The 23785-nt window shown below is 46.3% G+C and overlaps 1 protein-coding gene across 1 annotated transcript in view; it reads right to left on the reverse strand.

Moving 5' to 3' along the window:
* Positions 1 to 23785, reverse strand: part of LOC115086715 — a 205817-nt gene that overhangs the window by 124588 nt on the left and 57444 nt on the right. Inside the window, exons 2-3 of the mRNA XM_029592942.1 lie at positions 14897 to 14975; positions 11506 to 11987 (exon numbers count right to left, since the gene is read on the reverse strand). Coding sequence (XP_029448802.1) covers positions 11506 to 11987; positions 14897 to 14975 — 561 coding nt within the window. The remainder of the gene's footprint in view (positions 1 to 11505; positions 11988 to 14896; positions 14976 to 23785) is intronic.

Here is a 23785-nt window from a genome sequence, read left to right on the forward strand (position 1 = left end):
ATCCCGAACCCCGCTGACCTTGCATGTATGCACACGGCTGGCTCTTTGGTCACTGTGATTTAACTTTGTTGCCAGCGAAGCTCCTGCACCTCCCCAAGCTGTAAAATCAACTGAAATTTCAGACCCAATGAGGGAAGTCGGAAAGCGAGCTCGCTTGCTGTAGCCACAAGCGTGATTAAATATTAACACGTGCACACGCCGCCTGGCAGGGTGACTAAGACCCTTCTATCCACCTAACGTCAGAAAAGAAAAACACAAGCACCACTGAGTCTTCCAGGGAAGACCTGCACGTTTATGCCGGCGGTTGTCTCTTGCTCCTTTTTTCCCCTAAGATGCCACCTTGGGAAACGGCGCTCAGCACCACACCAGAGAGGCCTCAGGACACCTACACAACTCCTTGGGTGCTGGGAATGCTGGAGACGCCGACAATGTTTCACTTATTTCAATTTATATACCAATGATCACTAAACAAGTGCTCAAGGTGGTTTACAGCAAAATACATAAAACACAAAATTTAAAAACATTCAAAAACCAATAAAATACATAAACAGGATAAAACAGGGGAGGGCAACTCTAATCCTCGAGTGCCTCAATCAGGCCTGGTTTTCAGGATTTCCACAATAAATATTCATGAAATCAATTTGCATGTAACAGAGAGAGAGTGCGCATGTAAATACACTTCATGCATATTCATAGTGAATATGCTGACAACCAGACGTGTCTGTGGCACTCAAGAACCAGAGTTGCCTGCCCCTGCAATAAAACATACAAGACTCAGAAATCCACCAAAGACTTAAACGTTCACAATGAATGCTATTCATAATTCGACTGAAAATACTGTGTCACAGCAGTCTGCCCCGAAGAACGGTTTCCCAACCTAGACACAGTAAACTCCGTCATAATCTAAATTACTTTTCATCTAAATCTCCTGCAAGATCACTGTAATTCAATCCCCGAGTCAGAAGATCAGGACAAAAACGCTGAGGAACCTCAATTATCCGCCACCAAGGGCGCCAGAAGCATGCCAGGCCTAGCGCTAGATCTAGACTAGACGCCTCGCTCCAGCTCCTTGGGTGCGCTCAGAGCTCTAGGGCAGGGGAAGGAGTCCCTTACTGAATGTACTGAGCAGCTTTGGAAGTAGCTTTTGAAGAAGCTGCATCCTACTCTCCCAGTCAGATGTCGTCCTCTATTACTTGGTCTTTTGTACAGTAGGGGGGGTGGCAGGAGACTGAAGGAAGGACCCTGGATCCAATGAACACTTGCTCTCTGATGAGAGCTGGGTGCTAAGGGAAATATGTACCATTAAAAAAAAAGTCCTCTTCAGGCTAGTCCAACGGCCTAGCGACAGTCCCAAACCAAATCCAACTCCCACGCCACAGGCCGGCCGAGGCTAGGGAAGCCATGAAGACAGCAGCATGAACATGCAACAGCCGACTCCAGGAGGAGCGATGCCTTTACTCAAGGTGAATTAAAAATGGGCAGGGATATGGGGAATCCTGGACAGTCAGACAACAGACTACAGGGCCGGAAGCGTGCCAGGCCCCCCTCCAAAAAAAAAAAAAAAAAGAAATAATAATGTTTTTTCGTTAAAGGTTCAGGGTCATGTGACTAGCAAAACATGCTAGAAGCCTAAACCAAAGTTTGAGCAATGCACTATGGATATGTTCTTACGCTTGTTATGTTATACAACATCACGATTATAGAAAAATACAGAGGCTCAAATCCCTGACCCACTTACTCCCAAACACCTTCCTTCACATGCATTCAGCACACGCCCAAGCTGCCCAGACGCCTCCTAATCAATCCCTCCATCCCTTGCCCTGAAAGTCAGGCCTGCCGTACGAGAGGAGATCCCAGACTGGAGTCCCTGTGTAATAGGATAAGGAGAGCACAACTAATCCAGCTCCAGGACGGGTAATTAACAGCAGGGCCTACAGAAAAAGCAGCCCAACTGCTGCGACGTTCCTTCTCTGCTTCTGGTGTAGAGAACGGCTCTTTATTTTTGCCCCGACTGTTTAAAAAGCTGTCAGGTTAGGAAGTCCAGGCAGCCTGCCTGACCTGCTCCGTGAGCTGTGGCATAAACTGGGGAAGTAAGAGCCCCCAGAGCCAGTGCAAGGGAATCAAGCAAACTTCAATAGGCAAACAAAGTGGTCACCTAGAGCACCAGACATGGGGGGGGGGAGGGGGGCTAGGAAAATCCTGCCAGCACCCGTCCCTCTGCCAGCCAAGCCGGCCTTGCACTCAAGCCTTGGGCTACCCCCAAATTAGCTTTCCAACCCTTAGGCCTCCCCCCCCACCACCTTCACCTGAGATTGATAATTAAACTCAAACCTTGGTGACTACCTCCCCCCTTCCCCCAACAAATCTTGCAAAAAACACGTAATTGGATATTCAAAAGCCATTTACGGGGGCTAAATAGGGATTTACCAGGGTAGAAGGGCTTTTCAGAAACTGCCCACCCCATGCCCAATTACATATGCGTAAGTCAAGGGGGGAAGGCATGCTCACGCTGACCCAGGCGGCAAAAACAGCACCAAGAAATAGATACAATTTATAAAATTAAAAGAAACCCATGCAGCATGGACTGAAAGTAATCTCTGAAATGCCTGGCTGGACTGGACCGGGATGTTTCCTCTTAGTGCTCACCATAAAATTAAAAAAAAGTTCTTCTGTCACCTCAGTAACTGTGGCACAAACTCCTTCCATTATCAGGCAGGAGGAATAACAGAAATCCCTGCAAAGAAGTCGCTCAGAATCTATGTAGCAAACCTCCATATCAAAACAGCACCAACTCTCAGAACTCAAACAGCAACAACCCTAGAAGTATTTATGAAAAGGCAGCAAAGCCAATATTACAACAGGTCCTAGAATAGCATTACTATACCTTTCAATAGGGAAAAGGAGTGGTCTTAGGGGTTAACGTCATGAGCAGATAACTAGGGAAGCCACATGTCTTACTATCAGGTCCCGGTGACCTTGGGCAAGTCACTACTCCAACAATCCATTTAGGCTGTAAGCTCTTTGAGGAAGGAACTTCATGTACCTGAATTCTAAAAATGCTGTAAGCCACCGTGAGCATTTTTTGGAAAGGTGTCGGAAAAAAAAAAGTATTATTAGCATTTCACTTCCTATTGGGAAAACAGAACAAGCCGGTGTACACAGATACTACACATTTCAGATTATCTCATGTTGCTAGCACACACGGAACACAACAGAAATCTCACCAGGATAAGTGACCACAAATTATAAATAGAAATATGCAAACAAAAACTGAACTCGTCTACTCCAACCTCAGCCCTCCCTTCCTGATTCCTGCAGGACAGCAGAGAAAGGGGAAACAGGACTAGCAATAACAGTAGGGATTAGGTTAGAGAGCAGAGTGGCTCTTCTTGGTTTTGCTCTGTCAACTCTGGTCTCATATCCTCTCACCCTGTTCTCTGTCTTGCGAGGGAGGAGAGAATATAGAGAGGAGGGGCAGTCTGCTCCAGGTTCACCCACTCCCAATCTGCTCCCCACAACTGCTTCCCTGCTGCCTGAGATTCGGGCACTGACCAAAGAGTCAAAGTTAATCCCTGTGGGCTCAGACCTGGTGCTGACCCCAAAATTACTGCAGTCTAGAGATTATCTAGTAAGTCTAATGGAATAGGCAGCTCTGGAAAATTCCACAGAGAGGTGGCACTGGCTATCGTTTCTCCTCTGCAGAACGGGCTCATTATGCTCTCCATGACACAGGTTGATGAATTTAGTCCGAAAATTTCAGATTTGAATCTCCTGCTACTCCTAGGGACGCATGGCATTTCGTGACGGAGCATTCCAATCCTGAATTTGTGCTCTCCCTCCAAAAGGGGTTTGGCACTTATCTTGCCGAATGATTGGTTTGGGAGAATGGCATCTGGATCTGTGTTTACACAGCTGTAAACCACTGTGGTTAAGTTATTCACTATTTATAAAAATTTCCTTGTAAGCCATTACATTACCCCCCCATCCAAAAAACAGAACAAAACACGTCTACAGAAAAACCGACTGGATCTAAATCTCCTGAGAAGATGGAGTTAGCTTAGAGCCATTGATGTACTGCTGAGAGCACTGGGCTGCAATTTAGGAAGACTCCTGGGATGCACGATCAAGACTACCCTCTGCCATGGACCTTGCTTCGCTGTATCCCTTTATGACTGAATAATAGCAACAAAAACATCACTCAGAGTCAGGGAGACAGAAAGCACAATTACGAGGCAAATTATTCTGCTTCGGCAACAGGCGCTAGAGAACCCAAATTATAACAGAATTAACTTTCGAGTGCATCCTTTCACCAGTATTTCCCTGTTTCTTCCAAAGCTCTTCCCGTTGATGGCTTGGTATGGGCAGATTAGCAAACAAAGCCACTAGAGACACAGGAATTATGAGCAATTCCTAACCTGCATTAGATGTATATGATGTTCTCCTCTAGCAGTCCAGACGGCAGGTCACCTAGTCTGATCAAAGAGCTGAAGAAGAAAGATACCACACCATCTTCATGAGCTTCCTCCCATCCTCGTAAGTATACCATAGCCGGAACTGCTACTCCTCTCCCCTTTTTGGAAGTAAAGTTATTGGCTTATTCATCCACTCACTCTCCATTTCTATTGCAATAGTACAGACCCAAGTTTGTGTCCAGCTTCTCTCTTGCTTCCCCCATGTCTAAAGATCCTCGTTGCTTGAACCTCTAGAGTTGGTTCCATGTGTTCTTGGGATTCCACCACATACCCTGGGAGGCCCTTTCATGAATCCATGTCTGTTTCGCCATGCATGCTTCCGGAGGTACTAAATTGTATATAGCACTGTAGCATGCAACATGTAACACGGTTGGCCAGATTATTATTTTATTTTAATAAAGCATAAGCTTGTGAAAAATAAAAAAATGTTTTCCTACACGCTAAGAGAGAAAGTCCATGTTATCTGCCAGTTAGCGTATCCAGAGAGTCCGTTATATCCAGCAGGACTATGTGTTACGTAGTCTCTGCGAGTGGCAGGATGAAGCAGCATTCATTGTATAGCTCGGAATCTGCTCAAAATCCCATCTCACATGTCCACCTCCGCATTTCACCTCTTCCTTCAGTCACGGATCACAAGATTTTTAAGAACTTAAAACTTACCTGTCACAGTTCTCCGCTTGCTCGCCCTACCCTTTGCCTTCCTCCACACCCCTGTCCTGAACAAACACTAAAACTAGTACACAAGCACACACACACACACCCAGGTAGAGAGTCCATCAAGCTAGGTTGAGAGAACACTGCACAAATCTCATCTTTGGGTGAGTTTCCTCACTCCGAAGGTCATCAAATCTTCACAAGAGAGCACGGTTCTGTTCGTACGTCTCACTCTGAATGTCAAAGTGGCCCCTAACCCCTACACTCCTATCTAAACCTCACCTTGAGTAACTAGGTGGGCCTCATATAGAGGTATAAATACCTACCTAGTATGAGGGTATTATGGCTAGGCGCTCTCTCTACCCTCCCAGTGCTTGTAGGTAGGAAGTACAACAAAGTACAAAAAAGTTATCGCAATTTGCGGTAATACCTATGCGATAGTGCATTTTGTGATAAACAGCCTATTACCATAAAACACGCCCCTTTTCCTATCGCATGCGATATTTAGTGCATTTTGATAAATCCAGGCCTAAGAGGGGCCTCTTATAGAGAGAGTCATTAACAAAAGTCTTCCTGAGGATCTTAGCTCTCAGAAAGGAACATAATAACCCAGGAGAATCCTAAGTACTAAGGGCCAGCTTGCTTTAGAATTTTGAATATCAAAGTTAAAATCTTAAAATTTAACCTGATGCCAGTGTAGCTCCCTCAGAACTGGGATAATCTGTTCCCATCATTGCTTTCCAGAAAGTAGGTGAGCTGCAGAAATCTGCATTACCTGCAGCGCTTTTAAGCATCACCTTTCCTAACCTCAATGAACAAAAACTAAAATACATTCAAATCTATGGACTTGTTCAGCAAGGAACCTCAAGCTGGGGTGTTGGCAGGGTGGGCAGGAGATTGCTGCTCTGCGAGAGGGCTGGGCTTTGCCCTCTCCCTCCCCCCCCCCGAAGGGTGCTGGCAAGGGAGTGAGATCGTGATCTGGAGGCTGGGCATGACGTCTAGATTTCGGCCAGATATTCCTGCATTCGGCGAGAGCCACATGAACATATCCAGCCCTAGCCAGCTCTCATCCTTCTGTGACCTCACTCCACCCCAGAACACCCACACTGTGAGCATTTCATAAGGCGGTTATATTTAGCTGCTCTACCATGCTAGGTTTTCTTTGATCTAGCTGCCTAACTAGGCAGTGGAGTTTGAAGGTGTATCCTTTTGTGACACACACATTAACACACCTAAAATGAGCTGCAGTCTTCAGTGCAGCCAACAGCAATATTCGGACACCCATTAGCTGCTTCCAGCCTTTGATGCACTGAAACACCAGTCAGCCAATGGCATAAAACTGTACTGGGATTTCTAGTGTGAAGTGTTAAAGAAGAGCATGCAGTTTGTAAAGGGAAGCCAGTGTACAAATCCCACTGACATGTCTTGTAACCTTGGCCAAGTCACTCCACTGCCTCGGGTACAGACTTAAAAAGGTGAATTTTCAAAAGGCTGTGTGCAAAAAATTAGCATATATGCACATAAATACCGTAACATACTTGCATATCTACTCTTTATAAAACCTCAAACATACACACGCAAGTAAGGGCTCGCGAGTAAGTTTATATATGTAAAAAAGAAGGAGAGGTCCAGAGGCATTCCAGGACAGGGCTAACACAACTTTTATGCAAGTAAGATGCTATTTTATAAGAAATTTACGCCTGTAAATTTGGCATCTTATTCACATATATTTACACCGGCTCATAATCTGGCATAAGTGATAGTAAACGCCTTTAATGTGAAACACTGACTGGCTGGGGATGGTGGGTGAACCCGGGGAAGGGTCTCAATGACTTATAGATGAAACGGGCAAACTGGTAAAGCTGGTAATTTCATTGATGCGTGCATACTGGAAAGTCTGCCAGTTTACACAGGTAAAAGCTGATTTACAGGGGATAAATGCGGGTGAATTATGCAAGTAGAAATACATGTGCAGAACAGTTGCACGCCACTTAGCTAGATAAAATCTGACTTGGCAGGATAAGTCTTAAAAGCACTATTTAGCCAAATAAGTAGCAGAACCGTCTCAGGGGTGGACAACCGCTTCCTCTCTCCTTCCACCCCCTCCCCCCACCCAACCCCATCCTCGTGCATTTTTAAGATACAACTCTGTCACACCGACACCTGCAAAGATCTTTATTGGATGGATATGGCCAAAGCAAAAAGGTCAATGCATACAAATTCAATTAGTAAACATTATTTACTAATTACTAACAGTCTCCATCCCCAGGGTGACTACACCCTCACCTGCAAGATTTCAAATTCACCAACTGCTCAATATGATCATATTATAGCAATGTTGCACCGCTGGGGGACATCGGGGGGGCGGGGCCATCAAAGTCTCGCCCCCCCCCCCCCTCAGGTTATCCTACAATTCTATATTTGATCACCAACGAAGTTCTCTGCGCTGCAACAAGGCCCCCTGGTCCGTAAAAGAGCAGCAGGGGTGTGTGTGTGTGGGGGGGGGGGGGGGGGTCATCCATTACGCATGCCAACAGAAACGTTTGGGTGGCACACAGGCCAATCCCAGCTGTCAGAGCCCAAGACTTGACAGCCAACTTGTCTCGCCCCCACCCACCGATGCGGCACAGAAGCAGAATGCCACGTTGCTAGATAACCTCAGCATGGCCCAGCTGTCAAACACCGCATCCCGGGACGTGGTCAACCCTGCCCCCCTCCCCCATGCCACGACTGTTCAGCCACCCCTCAACACCTGCTATGCACATCGAAAATTATGAAAGTGGGCCGGGATGGGTGGGAGAAACCGTCACAGGAGGCGGCTGGTAGGCGGGCCGAATCTTCTTTCGATCATCTTCTGACCCTCTCTCCCTTGCTCCGGAGACGGAAGTCGGCTCCTCTTTTAAGGCTTATCTGGTTAAGTAGCAGCAAAACCGGCTTTTAGCTGGATAAGCCGGAACTTATCCGGTTAACTTATCCATTTGTGTGTAATCTTTACATGCACACAGATGTTGAAGGGTAAATTTGCACATGTTTTATGATACTCATGGGTTATAAAATACTGGGGTAGATACGCAGCCGGCCATATGCAGGTGTATGTAGGCACACACACACACACAAGTCTTTCAGAAGTTATCCTTTCTGATTGTAAGCCCTCCTGAAACAGGGAAACACATACAGTACCTGAATGTAACGCACCTTGAGCCATCAGGGGAAAGGTACGAGCTGAAGCTAAAAAAAATAAACCTGCTCAGAAGTGACACCTTGATTTTTGAAAAGGACAATACCTTAGTTCCCAAATCATGGATTCTACAATCCTGAGAGGTAAAAAGAGCTTTTCCCTTGTAAGTGATTTCTCCTGCATCTATCCTAACCCTGGCTGCTTATTTCTTTTCCCTTAAGTCATCCTGCTACAGATTTCCCGCTTCGATTTCCTTCAGTGTCAAGCTCAGGACAGATCCTAACCTGCCACCGCCCACGGAGGCTCCACACTGAGTCTGATCACTATCCAGTCATGGATCTGGGGTTCCAATCTGCAGTCCTCCGGCATTAAAATAGCAGGTATGAACATGATGTGTTATAAATTTGTAATTTATGATTATATTACGTTTCTCTGTGCTTCGTTTAACACTGTCATAAGCGGATAATAAATACTTAAATAAACTGTAGATGTGATCTGTGCTGGTAACACAGTTAAGCAGAGTTGCTTACCTGGAACAGGTGTTCTCCAAGGACAGTAGGATGTTAGCCCTCACACATGAATGACATCATCAGATGGAGCCCGGCACGGAAAACTTCTGTCAAAGTTTCCAGAACTTTGACTTGGCATACCTGTGCATGGCCTATACCATGCGTCCACGCGGGGTCCATCTACAGTCTCGTAACATAGAATTACAAAGAAAAATTTAAAAAATAAGCGAAACCCAACTCCGCGAGGTGGCGGGCAGGTTTTGTGAGGACTACCATCCTGCTGTCCTGGGAGAACACCTGTTACAGGTAAGCAACTCTGCTTTCTCCTAGGTCAAGCAGGATGGTAGTCCTCACACATAGGTGAATCCTTAGCTACAGGTTGCTCCCACAACACAAAAAGGGGACCAACAGACAAAACAGTGCTGTTGGTAACAGAGGAGGGAGACAGCCTGAACACAAACAATGGGCTCTAGGCAGGGAGAGTTGTGTTCTACACCTCAAACAGGTTCTGAAGGACAGACTGGCCAAACCTAATGTCATGTCTGCCATCCCTATCCAGACAATAGCGAGATGCGATGTGTGGAGAGAACGCCACAGTCTTGTACATCTCCTCCACGGGAACTGCTCACAAGTGGCCACTGATGCTGCCATGGCTCTGACAGAATGAGCCTTCACATGACCCCCAAGATATAGTCCCGCCTGGGCATAACAGAAGGAGATGCAATCTGCTAGCCAATTAGATGGTGTCTGTTTGGCAACAGCAACTCCCAGCCTATTCTTAAAAATAATAAATAAAATTTGGTGGACTGTCTATGGGCTTCTGTCCGCTCCAGATAGAAGGCTAAGGCTTGCGTGCAGTGCTCGCTTCCCTTGTTACAAATGGGGCCTGGTAAAAAGATGGCAGGACGATAGACTGGTTAAAATGGAAGTCAGGAACTTAGGGTGATAAAATGTAGTACAACGTGGATAAGTCACTAAGGCCTGGAGCTTGCTGACCCTGTGCCCTGAAGTGACTGCCACCAAAAACATGACCTTCCAGGTCAGGTCAGGTACTTCAGGTCACAGGGGCGCAGCGGCTCAAAAGGAGTTTTTAAATCAGCTGAGCTAGTACCACGTTGAGGTCCCAAAACACAGCGGGAGGCCTTAGGGGAGGTTTCAACTGAAGCGGGCCCCGCATAAAACTATTGGCTATACAGAGATGGGCGTACCATCTACACCATGGTGGTGGCATGCGCCTATTGCACTCAGATGAACTCTAACGGAGTTGGTTTTCAAACCAGTCTCCGATAGGTGTAGAAGGTAATCAAGCAGTTTTTGGTGGGGCAGGAGAACGGATCTAGGGCCTTCTGCTCACACCACCTGGAAAACTTCCTCCACCTTCAGTCCGTAGGATCTCCTAGAGGCTACCAGGACCCAAGACACACTCTCAGAGAGAGTGCTTGCAGGATTAACCTCTCAATATCCAGTCTGTGAGCGACAGTTCTTGGTGGTTGGGATCCTGTGTGATGAAATCTGGGAAAGTCCCCAGACTGATCGGTTTCCGGATGGATAACGTCCGTAGGAGTGGAAACCAGACCTGTCTTGGCCAATGAGGGGCTATGAGGTTCATAGTCCCTCTGTCCTCACAAAGCTTCAAGAGAATCTTTGCCAGCAAAGGAATTGGAGGATATGCGTACAGAAGACCCTTGCCCCAATGACTGGCAAGGGCATCCAAAGCCGGTTTGCCATCCGTCCCGTACAGGCAGCAGAACAGAGTTAACTTCTTGTTCCAGGGGTGTGCGAACAGATCCATGTCTGTGCTCCCCCAGAGACAGAAGAACAATTTCCCATCTACTGGTTCAGGCATGACTCGGTCTGTCCACCACCATGTTCTCTGTACCTGCCAGATATATTGCCCTGAGCATCATCCCATGGGGCAGTGCCCATGACCAAATCTGGACCATTTCTTGACACAGGAGGTACAATCTCGTACCTCCCTGCTCATTCATACACACACACACACATCACTACCTGGTTGTCTGTTTGGATCAGGACAACTTTGTTGGACAGCCAATCTCTGAAAGCCCATAGCATGCACCTGATTGCCCAGAGCTTCAGGAAGTTGATCTGGCAACAGCTTTCCTGAGCAGACCAGAAGCCCTGGGTGTGGAGCCCCTCTACATGAGCTCCCCATCCCAGGGCGAATGCATCCGAGATTCAGACAATTTGTTTAAGAGTACTCCAGAAAGAGATCCCCCATTCCAGATTGGAGAATACTCGCCACCAGGACAAAAAGAGTCCCAGAGAGACGGGGGTGAACCTGATGAAAGCCTGGAGGCTCTGCGTGGCCTGGTGCTATTACAACCTCATTGGGCTCTGTGCATGTGTAAACATGCCAAGGGAGTTTTCCCCAAACGTTTTAATTTTTCCTTTAAGAGCTCACTCACACCTCAATGCGAAAGCTCCGTGGAAAAAAAACAAAACAAAACAGACTGAAGAAGGACCGCACGTGCATGCTCAGTATGCCAAGTCAAAGTTCTGGAAACTTTGACAGAAGTTTCCATGCCGGACTCCATCTGACGTCACCCACATGTGAGGGCTACCATCCTGCTTGTCCTTGGAGAATGTAAGCGTCACATGTTGAGTACTGGGACATTTGTTCATAAGAGTTTGTGACAACAGTTTGAAGGGATGCTCTCAAAGTCTCACTTACCTGTTGCATTTTTTCCAAATCCAGGCTGGGTCTGTTGACTTTGTCTCCATAGCACTGCCTGTGTCTTTTGCATGGCATGCCCTGGTCGAAACTGGCCCCAACGCTGGTGAAGATAAGAGGCCTGGAAGCTGGATTCCGGACCAAGGGCTGGAGTCTCTTAGGAGGGGAGGCACTGAAGAGCACGGGGCTGGAGCTGGCGTGCAGGCTGTCGGCCTGCTCCACTGGCCTAAAAGACATCCCACACAAATTCTTCACCTCCTCGTCGCTGGAGGACGTGTTGTCGCTATGGCAACTGAGTCTGCTGACCTGGGACCACTTGCGCTTCTCGGCGGCGAACTCCCTGCTGATGCGCTCCAGCTCTTCCTCGGAGCTGTGGCGGTCCAGGCCGGCGTGGAAAAGCGCCCGCACGGTGCAGCGATGGTTCTCCTGGTTTTGGAGCTGGTTGGTCGCCAGCGGGGTCAAAGTGCAATTTCGTCTTCTCTCTGAAGATAAAAGAAGAGAGACATCAGTACAAAAATAGCTGCAAAACTAGATTCCCTTGGGCGCAACTGGCGGGGGCGGATGGGGAAAGACTCTCTTAACTGCCGCGTCTCCGGTTTTAGACGCGAGAGAAGCCAGCGCTGGCCCCGCAACTTCAGGCTGAAGCGCCGCACGCTCCTGTGGCGCAGGAGTCTCCTGCGTGGTGGGGCCAGCACTGCTTGGGTGCATGGAGGTTGGCGACTGCCCCTGCGGGGGCAAACCATGTCAGCCATCGTGTAGCACCGGCATAAAGGAGACTTCCCTTCCGATCCTCACCTGATGGGAGGTTGCTCTAGACACGCCGGCTGCGTGGTGAAAATGGAGCAAGAACGCAATTAAAGGCTGCATTTCAGGTGGTACATAATGGGGGATCTAAAATTCCTCCCTTCTGGCAGGCTGGTGATCTCCTGACTGTAGGATTCCCGGATCAGGCAATAAATCTTAGGAGGAAGGCTCGTCCCCTCACCTTAGGATGATCAGTTTATACATTTTACCAAAAAAAAAAAAAAAGTGAACTTTCACGCCAAATGCCTCAGGAATACAGAAATCGAATGATCCGCAAGTTTTAACTCCTGCCCACTACTTTAACTGACCCCCTTCATGACACATTTTCACGAGTCCTCAGGGGGAAGGTGGGCTGAATTCAGGACCAGTTGCATGTCTACCGTCACCCCCCCCCCCCCCCCAACTGTACCTCATGTGGCGTTGGTCCCTCCTTCCTCAAAACTCTAGGGGAGCTGCCGGTTACTTCTCTTATTTAAAAATGGGTTTTTTCCTGCTTTGATTTTTCATAAAAAAAAAAAAATCAGACAATAATCAGTTGATCCATATCAGCGATATTTCCCTTTAAGCTGCCACAGGCTTTATATTCCACAGTCATTAACTGAGAAACCTGACAATGTGTAAAAAACCTAAAAATATAACCGTAACAAGTAAAAACAAAGCACAGGACAAGCAGAGAGGATTCGAGGTGATAGGGAAGCACGGGAGGCCACCCGGGATCCGTAGTACTTCAGTAGGAGGAGAAACTGGGTAGACAAGACAGGCCTGCTGGCTGTTATATTTTGGGTTTCGGCACTGCTCTTTAGGAGCGTAGTGGGAGCTCTTAAACTGTAGGAGGCTTATCTTACCAAGTGGAGATGGCAGAAGTGCAAACATAAAACATGGAATCTGACCGGAGCCAAGGCTCTCTCGGGCCTCCCAGTCTGCCCCGGGTAAGTCTTCTCCTTCCCCCCCCCCCCTTCCCCTTGCACTAAAGTCCCTTTGCGTCTGTCCCATACACATTTCAATGGAGCCCTGAATGAACGCCAGCAACTACAGAAAAGCTTCTTGCGAGATGTCATGCGTCGTGACTTAGAGCGGCCACCGCACGCCAAGTCAGTCAAAAAAAAAAAAAAGGTCTCCTCTGTCCTAGCTTTGCTTCCTGGCATGCATGGATTTCTCTTAGGGAAATGAATGGGAAAAGTCACGCAGCGGGGCAAACCCAGGGCTGAATCCGTCTTTTCGACTGTCCCGGAGTGCGGTGGCCACAGAAGGAGAAATCCAGGGTGGAGGAGAGAAAACGGTACAAAAGTTCGGGACAGAGCATGAGAGAGATTTGACAAGGGTTTGCAGCTGCAGATGGGCACCAGAGAGCGAGAAGCTGCCAGTGTTCTTCTCTTGGTGCGGCAGAAGATACACCACGTTTTCTGCACACCTAGAGAGCACAATTCGGCCTTCGAGAAGGGAAAAACAAACAAACAATGCTGCAGGCACGGTCAGCAGAGATCCAGGGAGGTAAAAATTCCTGGCCCCCAAGAAACCGACCTGGCAGATCAGAGGTTCTTGTAACGTACCTTCTACAAGCCGGCAAACATTCAGTCCACCAGAAAACAACAGGAAAGAAATCTTCAGAATAACGGACAATGGCTACGCAAGCATAAGTTTCTCATTCTTGAGTTTGTCACACCCCTGTTGTTAATTAATTTGCTTCATAAATGTAAGCAGATTCATTGAACATTCATTTTTAGCCCCAAGACGCTGAGCCTCAGAAGCTATGTCCAGGGACACTGGTATAATCCCACGACCGGATAGAGGACTCCTAAGACTTTTTATACAAGTTACCTCCCCAGGCCTCAGGTCTGTCTACTTGTAGCCAAGTGCTCAATATCAATGGTTGCGCTATCTCCACTTCCTCCTCCTCCAAAAGCTTTCAGGCTGCTGCACGGCCTGCAGGCGCCGACGTCGTCCAGGGCGGCTGCACGTCTGGCCCATGAGGTGCTGTTCTGGAAAGGCGTTTTTACTAAGTCTGAAGCCAGGTAGAGAACACAAGATCCAAACCAGCACAGGCCTCGCAGCCAGACCAGTTTTACCTACTCTATATTAATTTTCCTCCTTTCTGAGAGTGTAATACGACAGGATTTGGGCCCATTTTTTTTTTTTTTTTTTTTTTAATGAAATGAGAGATCTCCCAGTCGATCAAAAGCCAGAGCTAGGAGAAGGAGCTCTTCTTCACACCGCTGACATTGGTCACTGCACTTTCCTAGTTCAACCCCCCAGACTTAAAAACCAGCGTGACTTACATTATAAACTAAAATTACATTTTATTAATCTTTTTAACCATTTCGTCTCTTTTTAAGTAGGCAAGCGACTTACTACTCTTCAGTCACCCAATCTGGATTCGGGAACAAACATTTGATCACGCACTGCAGGAGGCATCGATTCACCTGTACATCAGGACTCCTGACGGAGCTCATTAAAATAGCCAGAGGAGACGTGAAAGCGAGGGCCTAAAACGTCCCACCTCCCCGCCCAGCCAGAACCTACAGCGGGCTCCTGCAGCACGTGTGCCACCGCGCTAGGGTCGTTGGGATGCTGGTCATCGTTACGTTACCTTTGTCAATCTGTGCAAGCTCCTGGTTTTCTCCTTCGGAATCGTCACTGTCATCCTCGTCGCTCGGGGGGTACGAAATCTGTAAGAGCAAAAGCAAAACGTTACAGTCCGGCAAGCTCGGGAGGGAGTGTTCACTCCCGGGCCTCTGGCCTGGCTCCTGATTCCAGCGCTCCGGCAAGCACTTTAAAGAAGATTTGCGAACACTTGCTTTTCGGTTCTGGATGAGCTTCTGATCAAAGGAGAACGCAAGAAAGGGCAAGAGGTTAAGCTGCTGACCCTCTCCCTAGCCCTCCTTCATTCTCAACTACTTGGAACCGTACATGGCAAAAAGGGACTCTCGGGACCTTTCTGGCCAATATTCTCACCAGCATTTGAAAGGAGAAATGAAGCTCAATAAACATCGGGCCCAAGGAGTCCCATAACATTTATTTATTTTATAATACTCCTACAAATAGGAGTGTGATGGTCAAGATCAGTGGCAATTTGTTTTTTGTTTGCTAAAAACAAAAAAAGTCTAATTTGGTTTGGATTTGACCTTTATTTTTTCCCCCATGGTGGATATCAAGTAAAAATATATGTCCTGCAGATCAAAAACGCTCCTACACTAGCAGCCCATTCGCTAGTTAAAGCATATGAACAGGATGCACAGTTGGGTGGGTATTCTCCAACGTCACGTCCTCTGCTCCGTCCAACTCTATTCAAGCCTGCTCCCCTCACAGCTGTCAGATGCACCTTTACCTCCAAACCCAGTCTGAACAGGATCCTACCCCTTCTTAGCCCCTTCGGGTTCTCACTTCCAATAAGCTAATTTAGCAATTCATTTCAGAGTCCTCCTTTTACTGCTTCCATAAGTGAAAGGGGGTTTTCTTTTATGGCTTCATCCTTCCTTCTCCTGTGTTCTCTAGACAGACTCGGGACTTTCTCCCCTCTATCTCCCCCCCCCTCCTGCGCCCCACCCAATTTCCCTAGGCTTCTGGCTCCTCTCGACCCGCTGGTATGGCAACCACCAAGTAACCAAAAACTGAGAAATGTGCAGGATAATAAAAGCAGTGTGCCAAAAACATCTACAAGAATGAGAATGCAAAACTTGAACTATCCAAAAAAAAAAAAAAACCCACTCACCCTGCCGTTTTAGATAAACTCGATCCCCTCCCATGAGTTCAAAAGGAATGAGTTTTACATTTAGCAAAATGTGGGTTTTTTTAAAGCCAACTTTTTAATCCTGACCTCTGAATACACAGTAATACTCAAACTCATAAAACGTCATCCAATGCAAACAGACTTCTGTTTAAAGTTCCACACATTTTATCGCATACTGAAGTTACTGTAAGAATAAATCAGGTAATTTTGCAGCATCCAATAAAAAAAGTTGAGTTATGGGCAAACAGCTCCTGTTTAATGCGTGTCTGTGGCCAGTGATCCTTCTTCTTGTCTTTGGCGTGATGAATGAACTTTGCTCTCCGTCTTTGACAGGGAGCTCAAGGATGAAAAAAACAAAAAAAACCCAAACAAGCAATCCGATTTCTTTCTGCACCCCCTCTCCCCACTACATTTTATTTCAGATGAGAAAAGCATCCTCACTGCCAAGGAAGGCCAGAATTAAATGTGAACTCCGTGGCCAAAAGTAACAGCCATTCACCTTATTCTGCAAAACGTCACTGCTTTCATATGGTGGGAATGTCTTCATTGAGCTATCCCAGTTTTTACAAAATATTCTCACAATTGAGATGAAGGCTCCAGACTCAAAATCTCATTCTCTGTTGTAAGGGGCAACTTTCTAGAAGGGAATATCCCTCATACCGTGAACAGGACATAACTGAACATAAAGGAGAGCTGCCATGTTGGGTCCATTGACAGTGGCCAATCCGGGTCATTACGAAGTACTGAGCAGATCCCAACGAGTGGATCCTATTCCTTGACACTCCCGCCCAGGGATCTGAAGTGGCTTTCCCAAAAATTTACTTTGATAATAATGGTTTACAGACATCCTTCAAGAGCTTGTTCAAACCCCCTTTAAACCCCGGGAAGCCAGACACCTTGACCACGTCCTCCTGCAACAAATTTCACAACGATTCGAACGTTCCATGCTTTAACTTTCCACTCTGTTTTCCGTAGGTGGTAACAATCTTTTGTGGGCTGCAGATAGGGTACAGCACAGCCAACGACCAGAGCCACTCGATTTTGAATCCGAACTGAACTGTCTTCTATATAAAACATAACTTAAGCCAATTAAAAAAAAAAGACCATGGCAGACCAGGTTTCAGGTTACAATGTTTTGGTTCACCAATGTGTATATTATTTATTTCAAGGTATAACCTGCAGGCCAGCAAGATACTCAACATGAGATTACAGCAGTAACATAAAAATGTCTATTAAAACCAAATTCGCTCACTCATCACATATTATAGTTTAACAAAACACACACAATATATTAACATCTAAAATTACATCTTACCATTGTCCAATCAATATCTAATAAATCATTCTAACTCCTCACATAGCCCTTCTCAACCCTCAATGACTAAATTATCAATAATCAGTTAGCTACTGAATTTAAAAGCTTCTAAAGTTGCCTATTGGTTCCTACCTATAGTGCTGTCACAGATCCTACACGATTCTCCCTCTTCCCCTGCTCCAAGGTCCCATTATATCAGTCCCAGCCATTAATGCTCATGACATCAATAACAGAATTCAATTTTTCGCCCATTCCTGCCTCCCCAACCCCTTTCCCCTCCGAGGATCTTGGCCATGTTCTCCCCCATTGCTGCAGCCCATGCCCCATAAGGGCCTCTGAGCATCAGCGGTGCTACCATCAGAAGGCAGTGGGCACGCACTCCTGCCCCATTCTTCACACTGCAACTCCGAAGGGGACGGGGTCACCGTGATACCTGTGAAAGCAGCTCCTCGGGTCCCCATGCTCGTTGCCTTCTGGCGATGGGGCCACCAGAGCCGGTGCCCTGTGGTGTGCAGGGGAGCAACAGCGGAAAGGAAAAGGACTGGAAGACAGGGCCAGGCAGGAGCTTTACTGCCCCAGGCACAGGCTTATGGGTAAATCCAGGTCTCCAGAGCACAGAGGATACAAGCAGTATACAGATGAGTGATTATGTGTGTGTACAAATCTGGAGTATTTCTAAAGTGTACAACCGATACTCGCTCTTTTACCAATGCACAAAGTCATCATGAGGTCGATTTTAAAAGCATTGCTCGTGCTAAAGTGCCCACATATGTGTGTATACGGGCCACACGTGAGCAGTGTGGATTTTAAAAGCTGCAATTTAACGTGTATATACACATGCACAAGCAAAACATAAGGGGCAGGGCCTGGGCATTCTGGGAGGGGCCAGCTGTTGTGTGTGTGAAACTCCGTATTTTAAAGCTGGAACTTGATATCTGCATAAAAAACTTTACTACTGCTGCTCTGAGGAGGAGCAAGTCTGCAGATCTCACCTTTTAGGGGCTGAAAGGACAGGGTGAGGGATGCAGCATGAGGAGCCAGAGAAGACTGGATGACCTCGAGACTGACTGGGCAAACTGGTGGACTAATTGGTAAAACCGAGAAATGTCCCTCGTGCGAGCATGTTTTAAATCCTGAATACGTTCGCGCATTAGATCCGGCAAAGTCCTACGGAAGACAGGCAAAGTAGGTTTGCTCGAGTAACCTCTTAGAATTAGGAGCACCCAAGTACATGCCTAGCGTATCTCCACTTACGCCCCAATATGCACCAGTGGCGTAGCCAGAGCTGAATGTTTAGGGGGGCACAAGGTTAAACATGGGTTGGCAGTAGGAATATAGATTTAAGCCTTATTAGTTATACTTTTACATCGATAAAAAATGCCTTAGAGTGCACCAGACAATGGATTTCTAAGTGGTCTGCAATAGCCATCACGTATCATTAGTGATATTTTAAAATATTTTAATTCAACTATTTCAAGCACTTACCAACATTAAAAATAGATTAATGCAAATCAATAAACTATTTTATATATATATACACACACACACAATATATAAAAAGTAAACAAAGAACAATTAACAAACATCAGATGCAATCTCGTAATAAAACAAATATCAATGCACTCTTTTATGAATCCTCTTTCCAAAAAACACAGAGTATATCATAACTACAATAAAACAGCAATAATCATAAGAACCAAAAGAGCTTAAGATTTGTAATGGGTGCAGAGCAGAACTAGGACTTTTCATATTATAATTCAAATATGCAAAATTCAGATTCTGGTGTCAACTCAGTAAACAAAACAAACTCCCTCCACTGCCAAGCACTTTGCGAAGTAACACAAACCCCCACAAAAATATAATTAAAAGACACCTAGAACCTAGTTATACCAGACTATAACAGCAGTAACTCACCAGCAACCTTATCTATGAAAAGACAGCAAAGCAAACACTACACCAGGCCCTAGAGCACTAACACACCACTTACTGAGCAAACAAGCAGGACTGCTACAAATCCCTACAGAGAAACTACACACTAGCCGAAATACTGCATCTCTATCACACATGCGCAACACAGCCAGACCCTTACCCAATACAGAATAAGGGACCACAAATTAGAAACAGAAACATGCAGACAAGACTGAAATGGAAAACCCAAGAAACCAGACTCTGAATAGTGGAATATGGAAGAAAAAGCAAAACTACAAATATATAAGAATGCATATTCCAGTTGCTGAAAGTCAAAATTATTATTAATTTTTTTACCTTTATTTTTCTAATTGGCTGGTCCCAGTCTTTTTCCCTGATTTGTTTTCCCCTAATTCCTTTTTCAAGGTCTTTCTTATTCTGTTTCTTCTCTCATTCCTCCTTCATATAGGCTCTTACTCCCACACCTTCTTACCCAGACTCTCACATGCTCTCTCTCACACACACAAACATAGAAACAAGATGGCAGAAAAAAACCATATGGCCCATCCACCCAGTTAATTTAGGATTGTAAGCCTCATCACATTCTTAGAGATCCTCTGTATTTATCCCATGCTTTCTTGAATTCAGATATTATTTTTTGTTTCCACTACCTCCACTGGGAAGCTGTACCATGCATCCACCACCCTCTCTGTAAAGAAATATTTCCTAAGATTACCCCTTTCACCCTCATCTCATGACCCCACATTCTAGAGCCTCCTTTCCATTGAAAAAGGTTCACCTCCTGTGCATGGAAACCTTGGAGGTATTTCAATGTCTCTATCATATCTCCCCTTTTCTCCAGGGTGAACATGTTTAGATCTTTAAGTCTATCACCATACGCTTTAGCATGAAGACCACTGACCATGTTAGTAGACGCCCTCTGGACCGACTCCATCCTGTTTATATCCTTTAGAAGGTGAGGTCTCCAGACCTGGTCACAGTATTGCAAGTGAGGTCTCACCAGGGACCTATACAGGGGCAATATCACCTCCCTTTTTCTGCTGACCATTCCTCTCCCTGTGCAGCCAAGCATCTTTCACCATCGCTTTATCCACCTGTTTGGCCACCTTAAGATCATCAGATACAATCACCCCCAGATCCCACTCATCCTTTCCCTGTGTTTTTGCCCCCTAAATGCATTACTCTCCATTTTTAGCATTACATCTTAGCTGCCAGACCTTGCACCATTCCTCGATTTTCGTTAGATCCCTCCTCACATTTTCCACTCCTTCCTGGCTGACCCAACCTGTTACAGATGTCAGTATCATCAGCAGAAAGACAAACCTTTCCCGACAGCCCTTCCGTTATGTCGCTCACTGTAATGGTCAAAAGAACAGGTCCAAAGACAGATCCCTGAGGGATACCACACTGCTAAGCCCCTCCCTTAGAGAAAGCTGCATTTATACTTCCCTATGTCACCTCCCACTCAGCCAGTTACTCTACAATCCATTCTAAAGGCACACAGTTTTCCATGCTTTCACTCTCTCACGCATACAGACAGACAGGCTTCTCACTCCCACATACTCAGGGCCTCTCCCTCTCTTCTGGGCTTCCTTGCTGCGATGGGCCTTTTCTTCTCGGGCCGCGCGGGACAAGCTGCGCGATAGCCCGGTGACAGGGCCTCTCTTCTCAGCGCCGGGCATTGCGGATTGGGTGGGCCTGAACACGAAGTGGGCGGGGACCACTGCCCACCCAGGCACACCCGCGGCTACGCCACCGATATGTGAATGCATGGGCTCGTGTGTGCTTGTCTTAAAATTAGACTATTTTAAATGCTTTAAGCTGCTCCCATCACAGGCAGAGGAATACCCGAGTGCTTACCACACTGAACTGAGATCAAGGAGAAGTCCTGAGAGAGACAAGTGCAAACTTCACCTATGCTATAGGCTGAGTTACCTGGGGCAAATCATTTTACTGCCTTCTACTTCCAGGACGTACCTGAAAGCAAAGCATTTGGCTTACATGAGTCAACAACTCAAATCTATTTTATTGTGGGGTCCATATTCAAAAGCCAGCAAGTGGGCAAGTTATTTGGATATTCAACTGTACTTGCCCACTGAATATATCCAGACAATTTTAGGACATCCTCTCTCTGTGAACCAGACTTATTTGCATAACTTTAGCCAGATAGCCCTGAATATATCAGTGCTGAGCAGCTAAAGTTTCATTGTGACCCGGGAACCCCTTCTGCCCCTGCAGTGCTTTGCCTCAACAAAAATGAACCCTCTCAGCGGCAGTAGGGATGGGGCGATGCAGTTTAAACTCTTTAAAAAGCAGGAACGGATTAGTTGATCCACTTTGCCGAGTGGATGTCATAAACAGTATAAGTTCAGTCAGAGCCCACCTCCCGCCGAGTTTGAAATAATTTGGGTCTCAATGCCACTGCTTCCAAGAGCACAGGGGGGTAAGGAAGAAAGAAAAAAAAAATATCCAACTTAACAGTAATACTTCCACCTGATACAGGGAGAGAATGAGGTCATCTTCTATCATGTTTAAATTCTGCAGAAGGCAGAGAACACACGAGTTATCTTTTCACAGCTCCTAGGAGAATACCGATAATTTACTCACGGTCATCGATCCACTCACTTCCATTCAGCTGCATCAACACACTCGCTCGCTGCGAGTAAATCTGCCTGCCCACAGAGAAGACACAAAGCCGTAACAACGAGCCAAAAACGGGAAAGCGGGCTTTAAAAAAAAAAAAAAAACGGACAGGGGTTGGAGCTGTAATTCAATGAAAATGGAAAAAAAAAAAAAAAAAAGGCATAAAACTAAGCATCTGGGGGAGGCAAATATCCATTAGCCACTTATCAATTAGGATAAGAACTTGAAACTGCCGAAGAGGAAAAGCACCTAGCAAGAGTCAGCTCAGATGGCTCTGAAGGTTGCCCGTCAGTGTAATAAAGCAAGAGGGAAAGCTGAAACGAATGCTGAAGTGCAGACAGGAGCGATGCTTCGTTTTGTGTGCTGGTAGTAGTTTTGCCCTTCTATAGGTCGACTGTCAAACCCCCCCCCGCCCATCTAGAGTACTATGCTCAGCGCCAGAGGCCAGGCCTTTGCAAGGACGTCACGAGGATAGAAGTGGTTCAGAGAAGGGAACTAGCAAAGTAGTACCGGGCCTGCAACACAAAACTACAGAGAGAGAGGCTCTGAACCGCAGAAGGCCATAAGATAGAAGCTTTCAAATATGTAGCTGACGTCAATAAAGCACAAGAAGGTGACATTCCCCATGAAACAAAACAAAACAAAAAAATCAAGGACAATGGGTCCTGCTGTGAAGTTGGAGTGAGGGAGGCTGAGAGGAAATAACTCCTTTATTAAGAGAGCAGGAGAAACCAAGCCTGAACTGAGGCATATCTGGGACAAACACAGAGCAAGAAATGGATCCAGGTCTGGAAACATCCGCAACAGTAGAGGAGTGCCCGAAAAGGGGAGGGGATGACAAAGCACAGTTGTGCATAATGGCGATAAGGCTGGTCCGGCTCAGACTCCCAAGAGGTGGCAAGCAACAAGGGCAGGGCTTCGAGACCTTCTCAGATAAACATTGGAGGAGGTGGTAAGCGTCTTAGCATGGCAGGAAGCCGACTTGACTACACCTCACCTAAAGGCAAAATGGAAAGAGCAACCTCCTGCAGAGAGTTAAGCGTGCATGGCCTACAGCTGGGAGATATCCTTAGCTACAGTCTTATCTGCCAGCATCTACTGTTACTATGCCTAGATAAGGATTTCCACATGCTTTTTTTTTCTGCTCCAGATCCCTCCTTGTTGAAATTAATGGAACTAGAGGCCATCTACTTCAGCAGAAGTCCAGACAGTCAATACTGATGTTTATTTTCTCCATATTTTCAGAAGCAGACATTGATTTGGATGCCCACACTGTCCTCATCTAAGCTTTCTTCACAAAAGGTACTGGCAAATCAGCTGCAAACCTGTTTTAAAACACATTCTGAGGTGATGGAATAAATTCTATTTTTCAGTCTTAGTTTTCAAAACCAGTTTGGCAATCATCTGACGAAAAAAAGTCAAACGAGGCTACACTAAACAAGTTATGCATCGGTCACACTTGTAAAGTCAACAGATTACGTAGAGAGCGAAGGACCAGCAGAATGCCAATCCATCTGCAGGTGTTTGCCATTCAGCTGCTAGGAAAAAAAAAACAGACTGAGGAATGTGCTATTTAAACTTCAGTGCACAGTAAACGAAGGAGAAACAGACCATACACTGACTGAACATTTGGAACAAAAGACAAGTTTCCTGTGGGGATTAGGACAGATTTCTAGTTTGCTTCTTGCATGTAAAGAGAGCACTCTCGCCCTTACCGCACTGAATGTCGACAGGCTTGAGGCTTAGCTCTTGGCACCCACTGTAACAAAAAGAAAGATACAACCCTCGAAGAGTGAGATCTGTTCAGAAGAGTACACCTAGAAGCAGGTGCAGGTCTTCTGAATGCCAGCACAAGACCTCAC

This window comes from Rhinatrema bivittatum, chromosome 3 (assembly GCF_901001135.1).
Source record: "Rhinatrema bivittatum chromosome 3, aRhiBiv1.1, whole genome shotgun sequence".
In the NCBI taxonomy this organism is placed as follows: Eukaryota; Metazoa; Chordata; class Amphibia; order Gymnophiona; family Rhinatrematidae; genus Rhinatrema; species Rhinatrema bivittatum.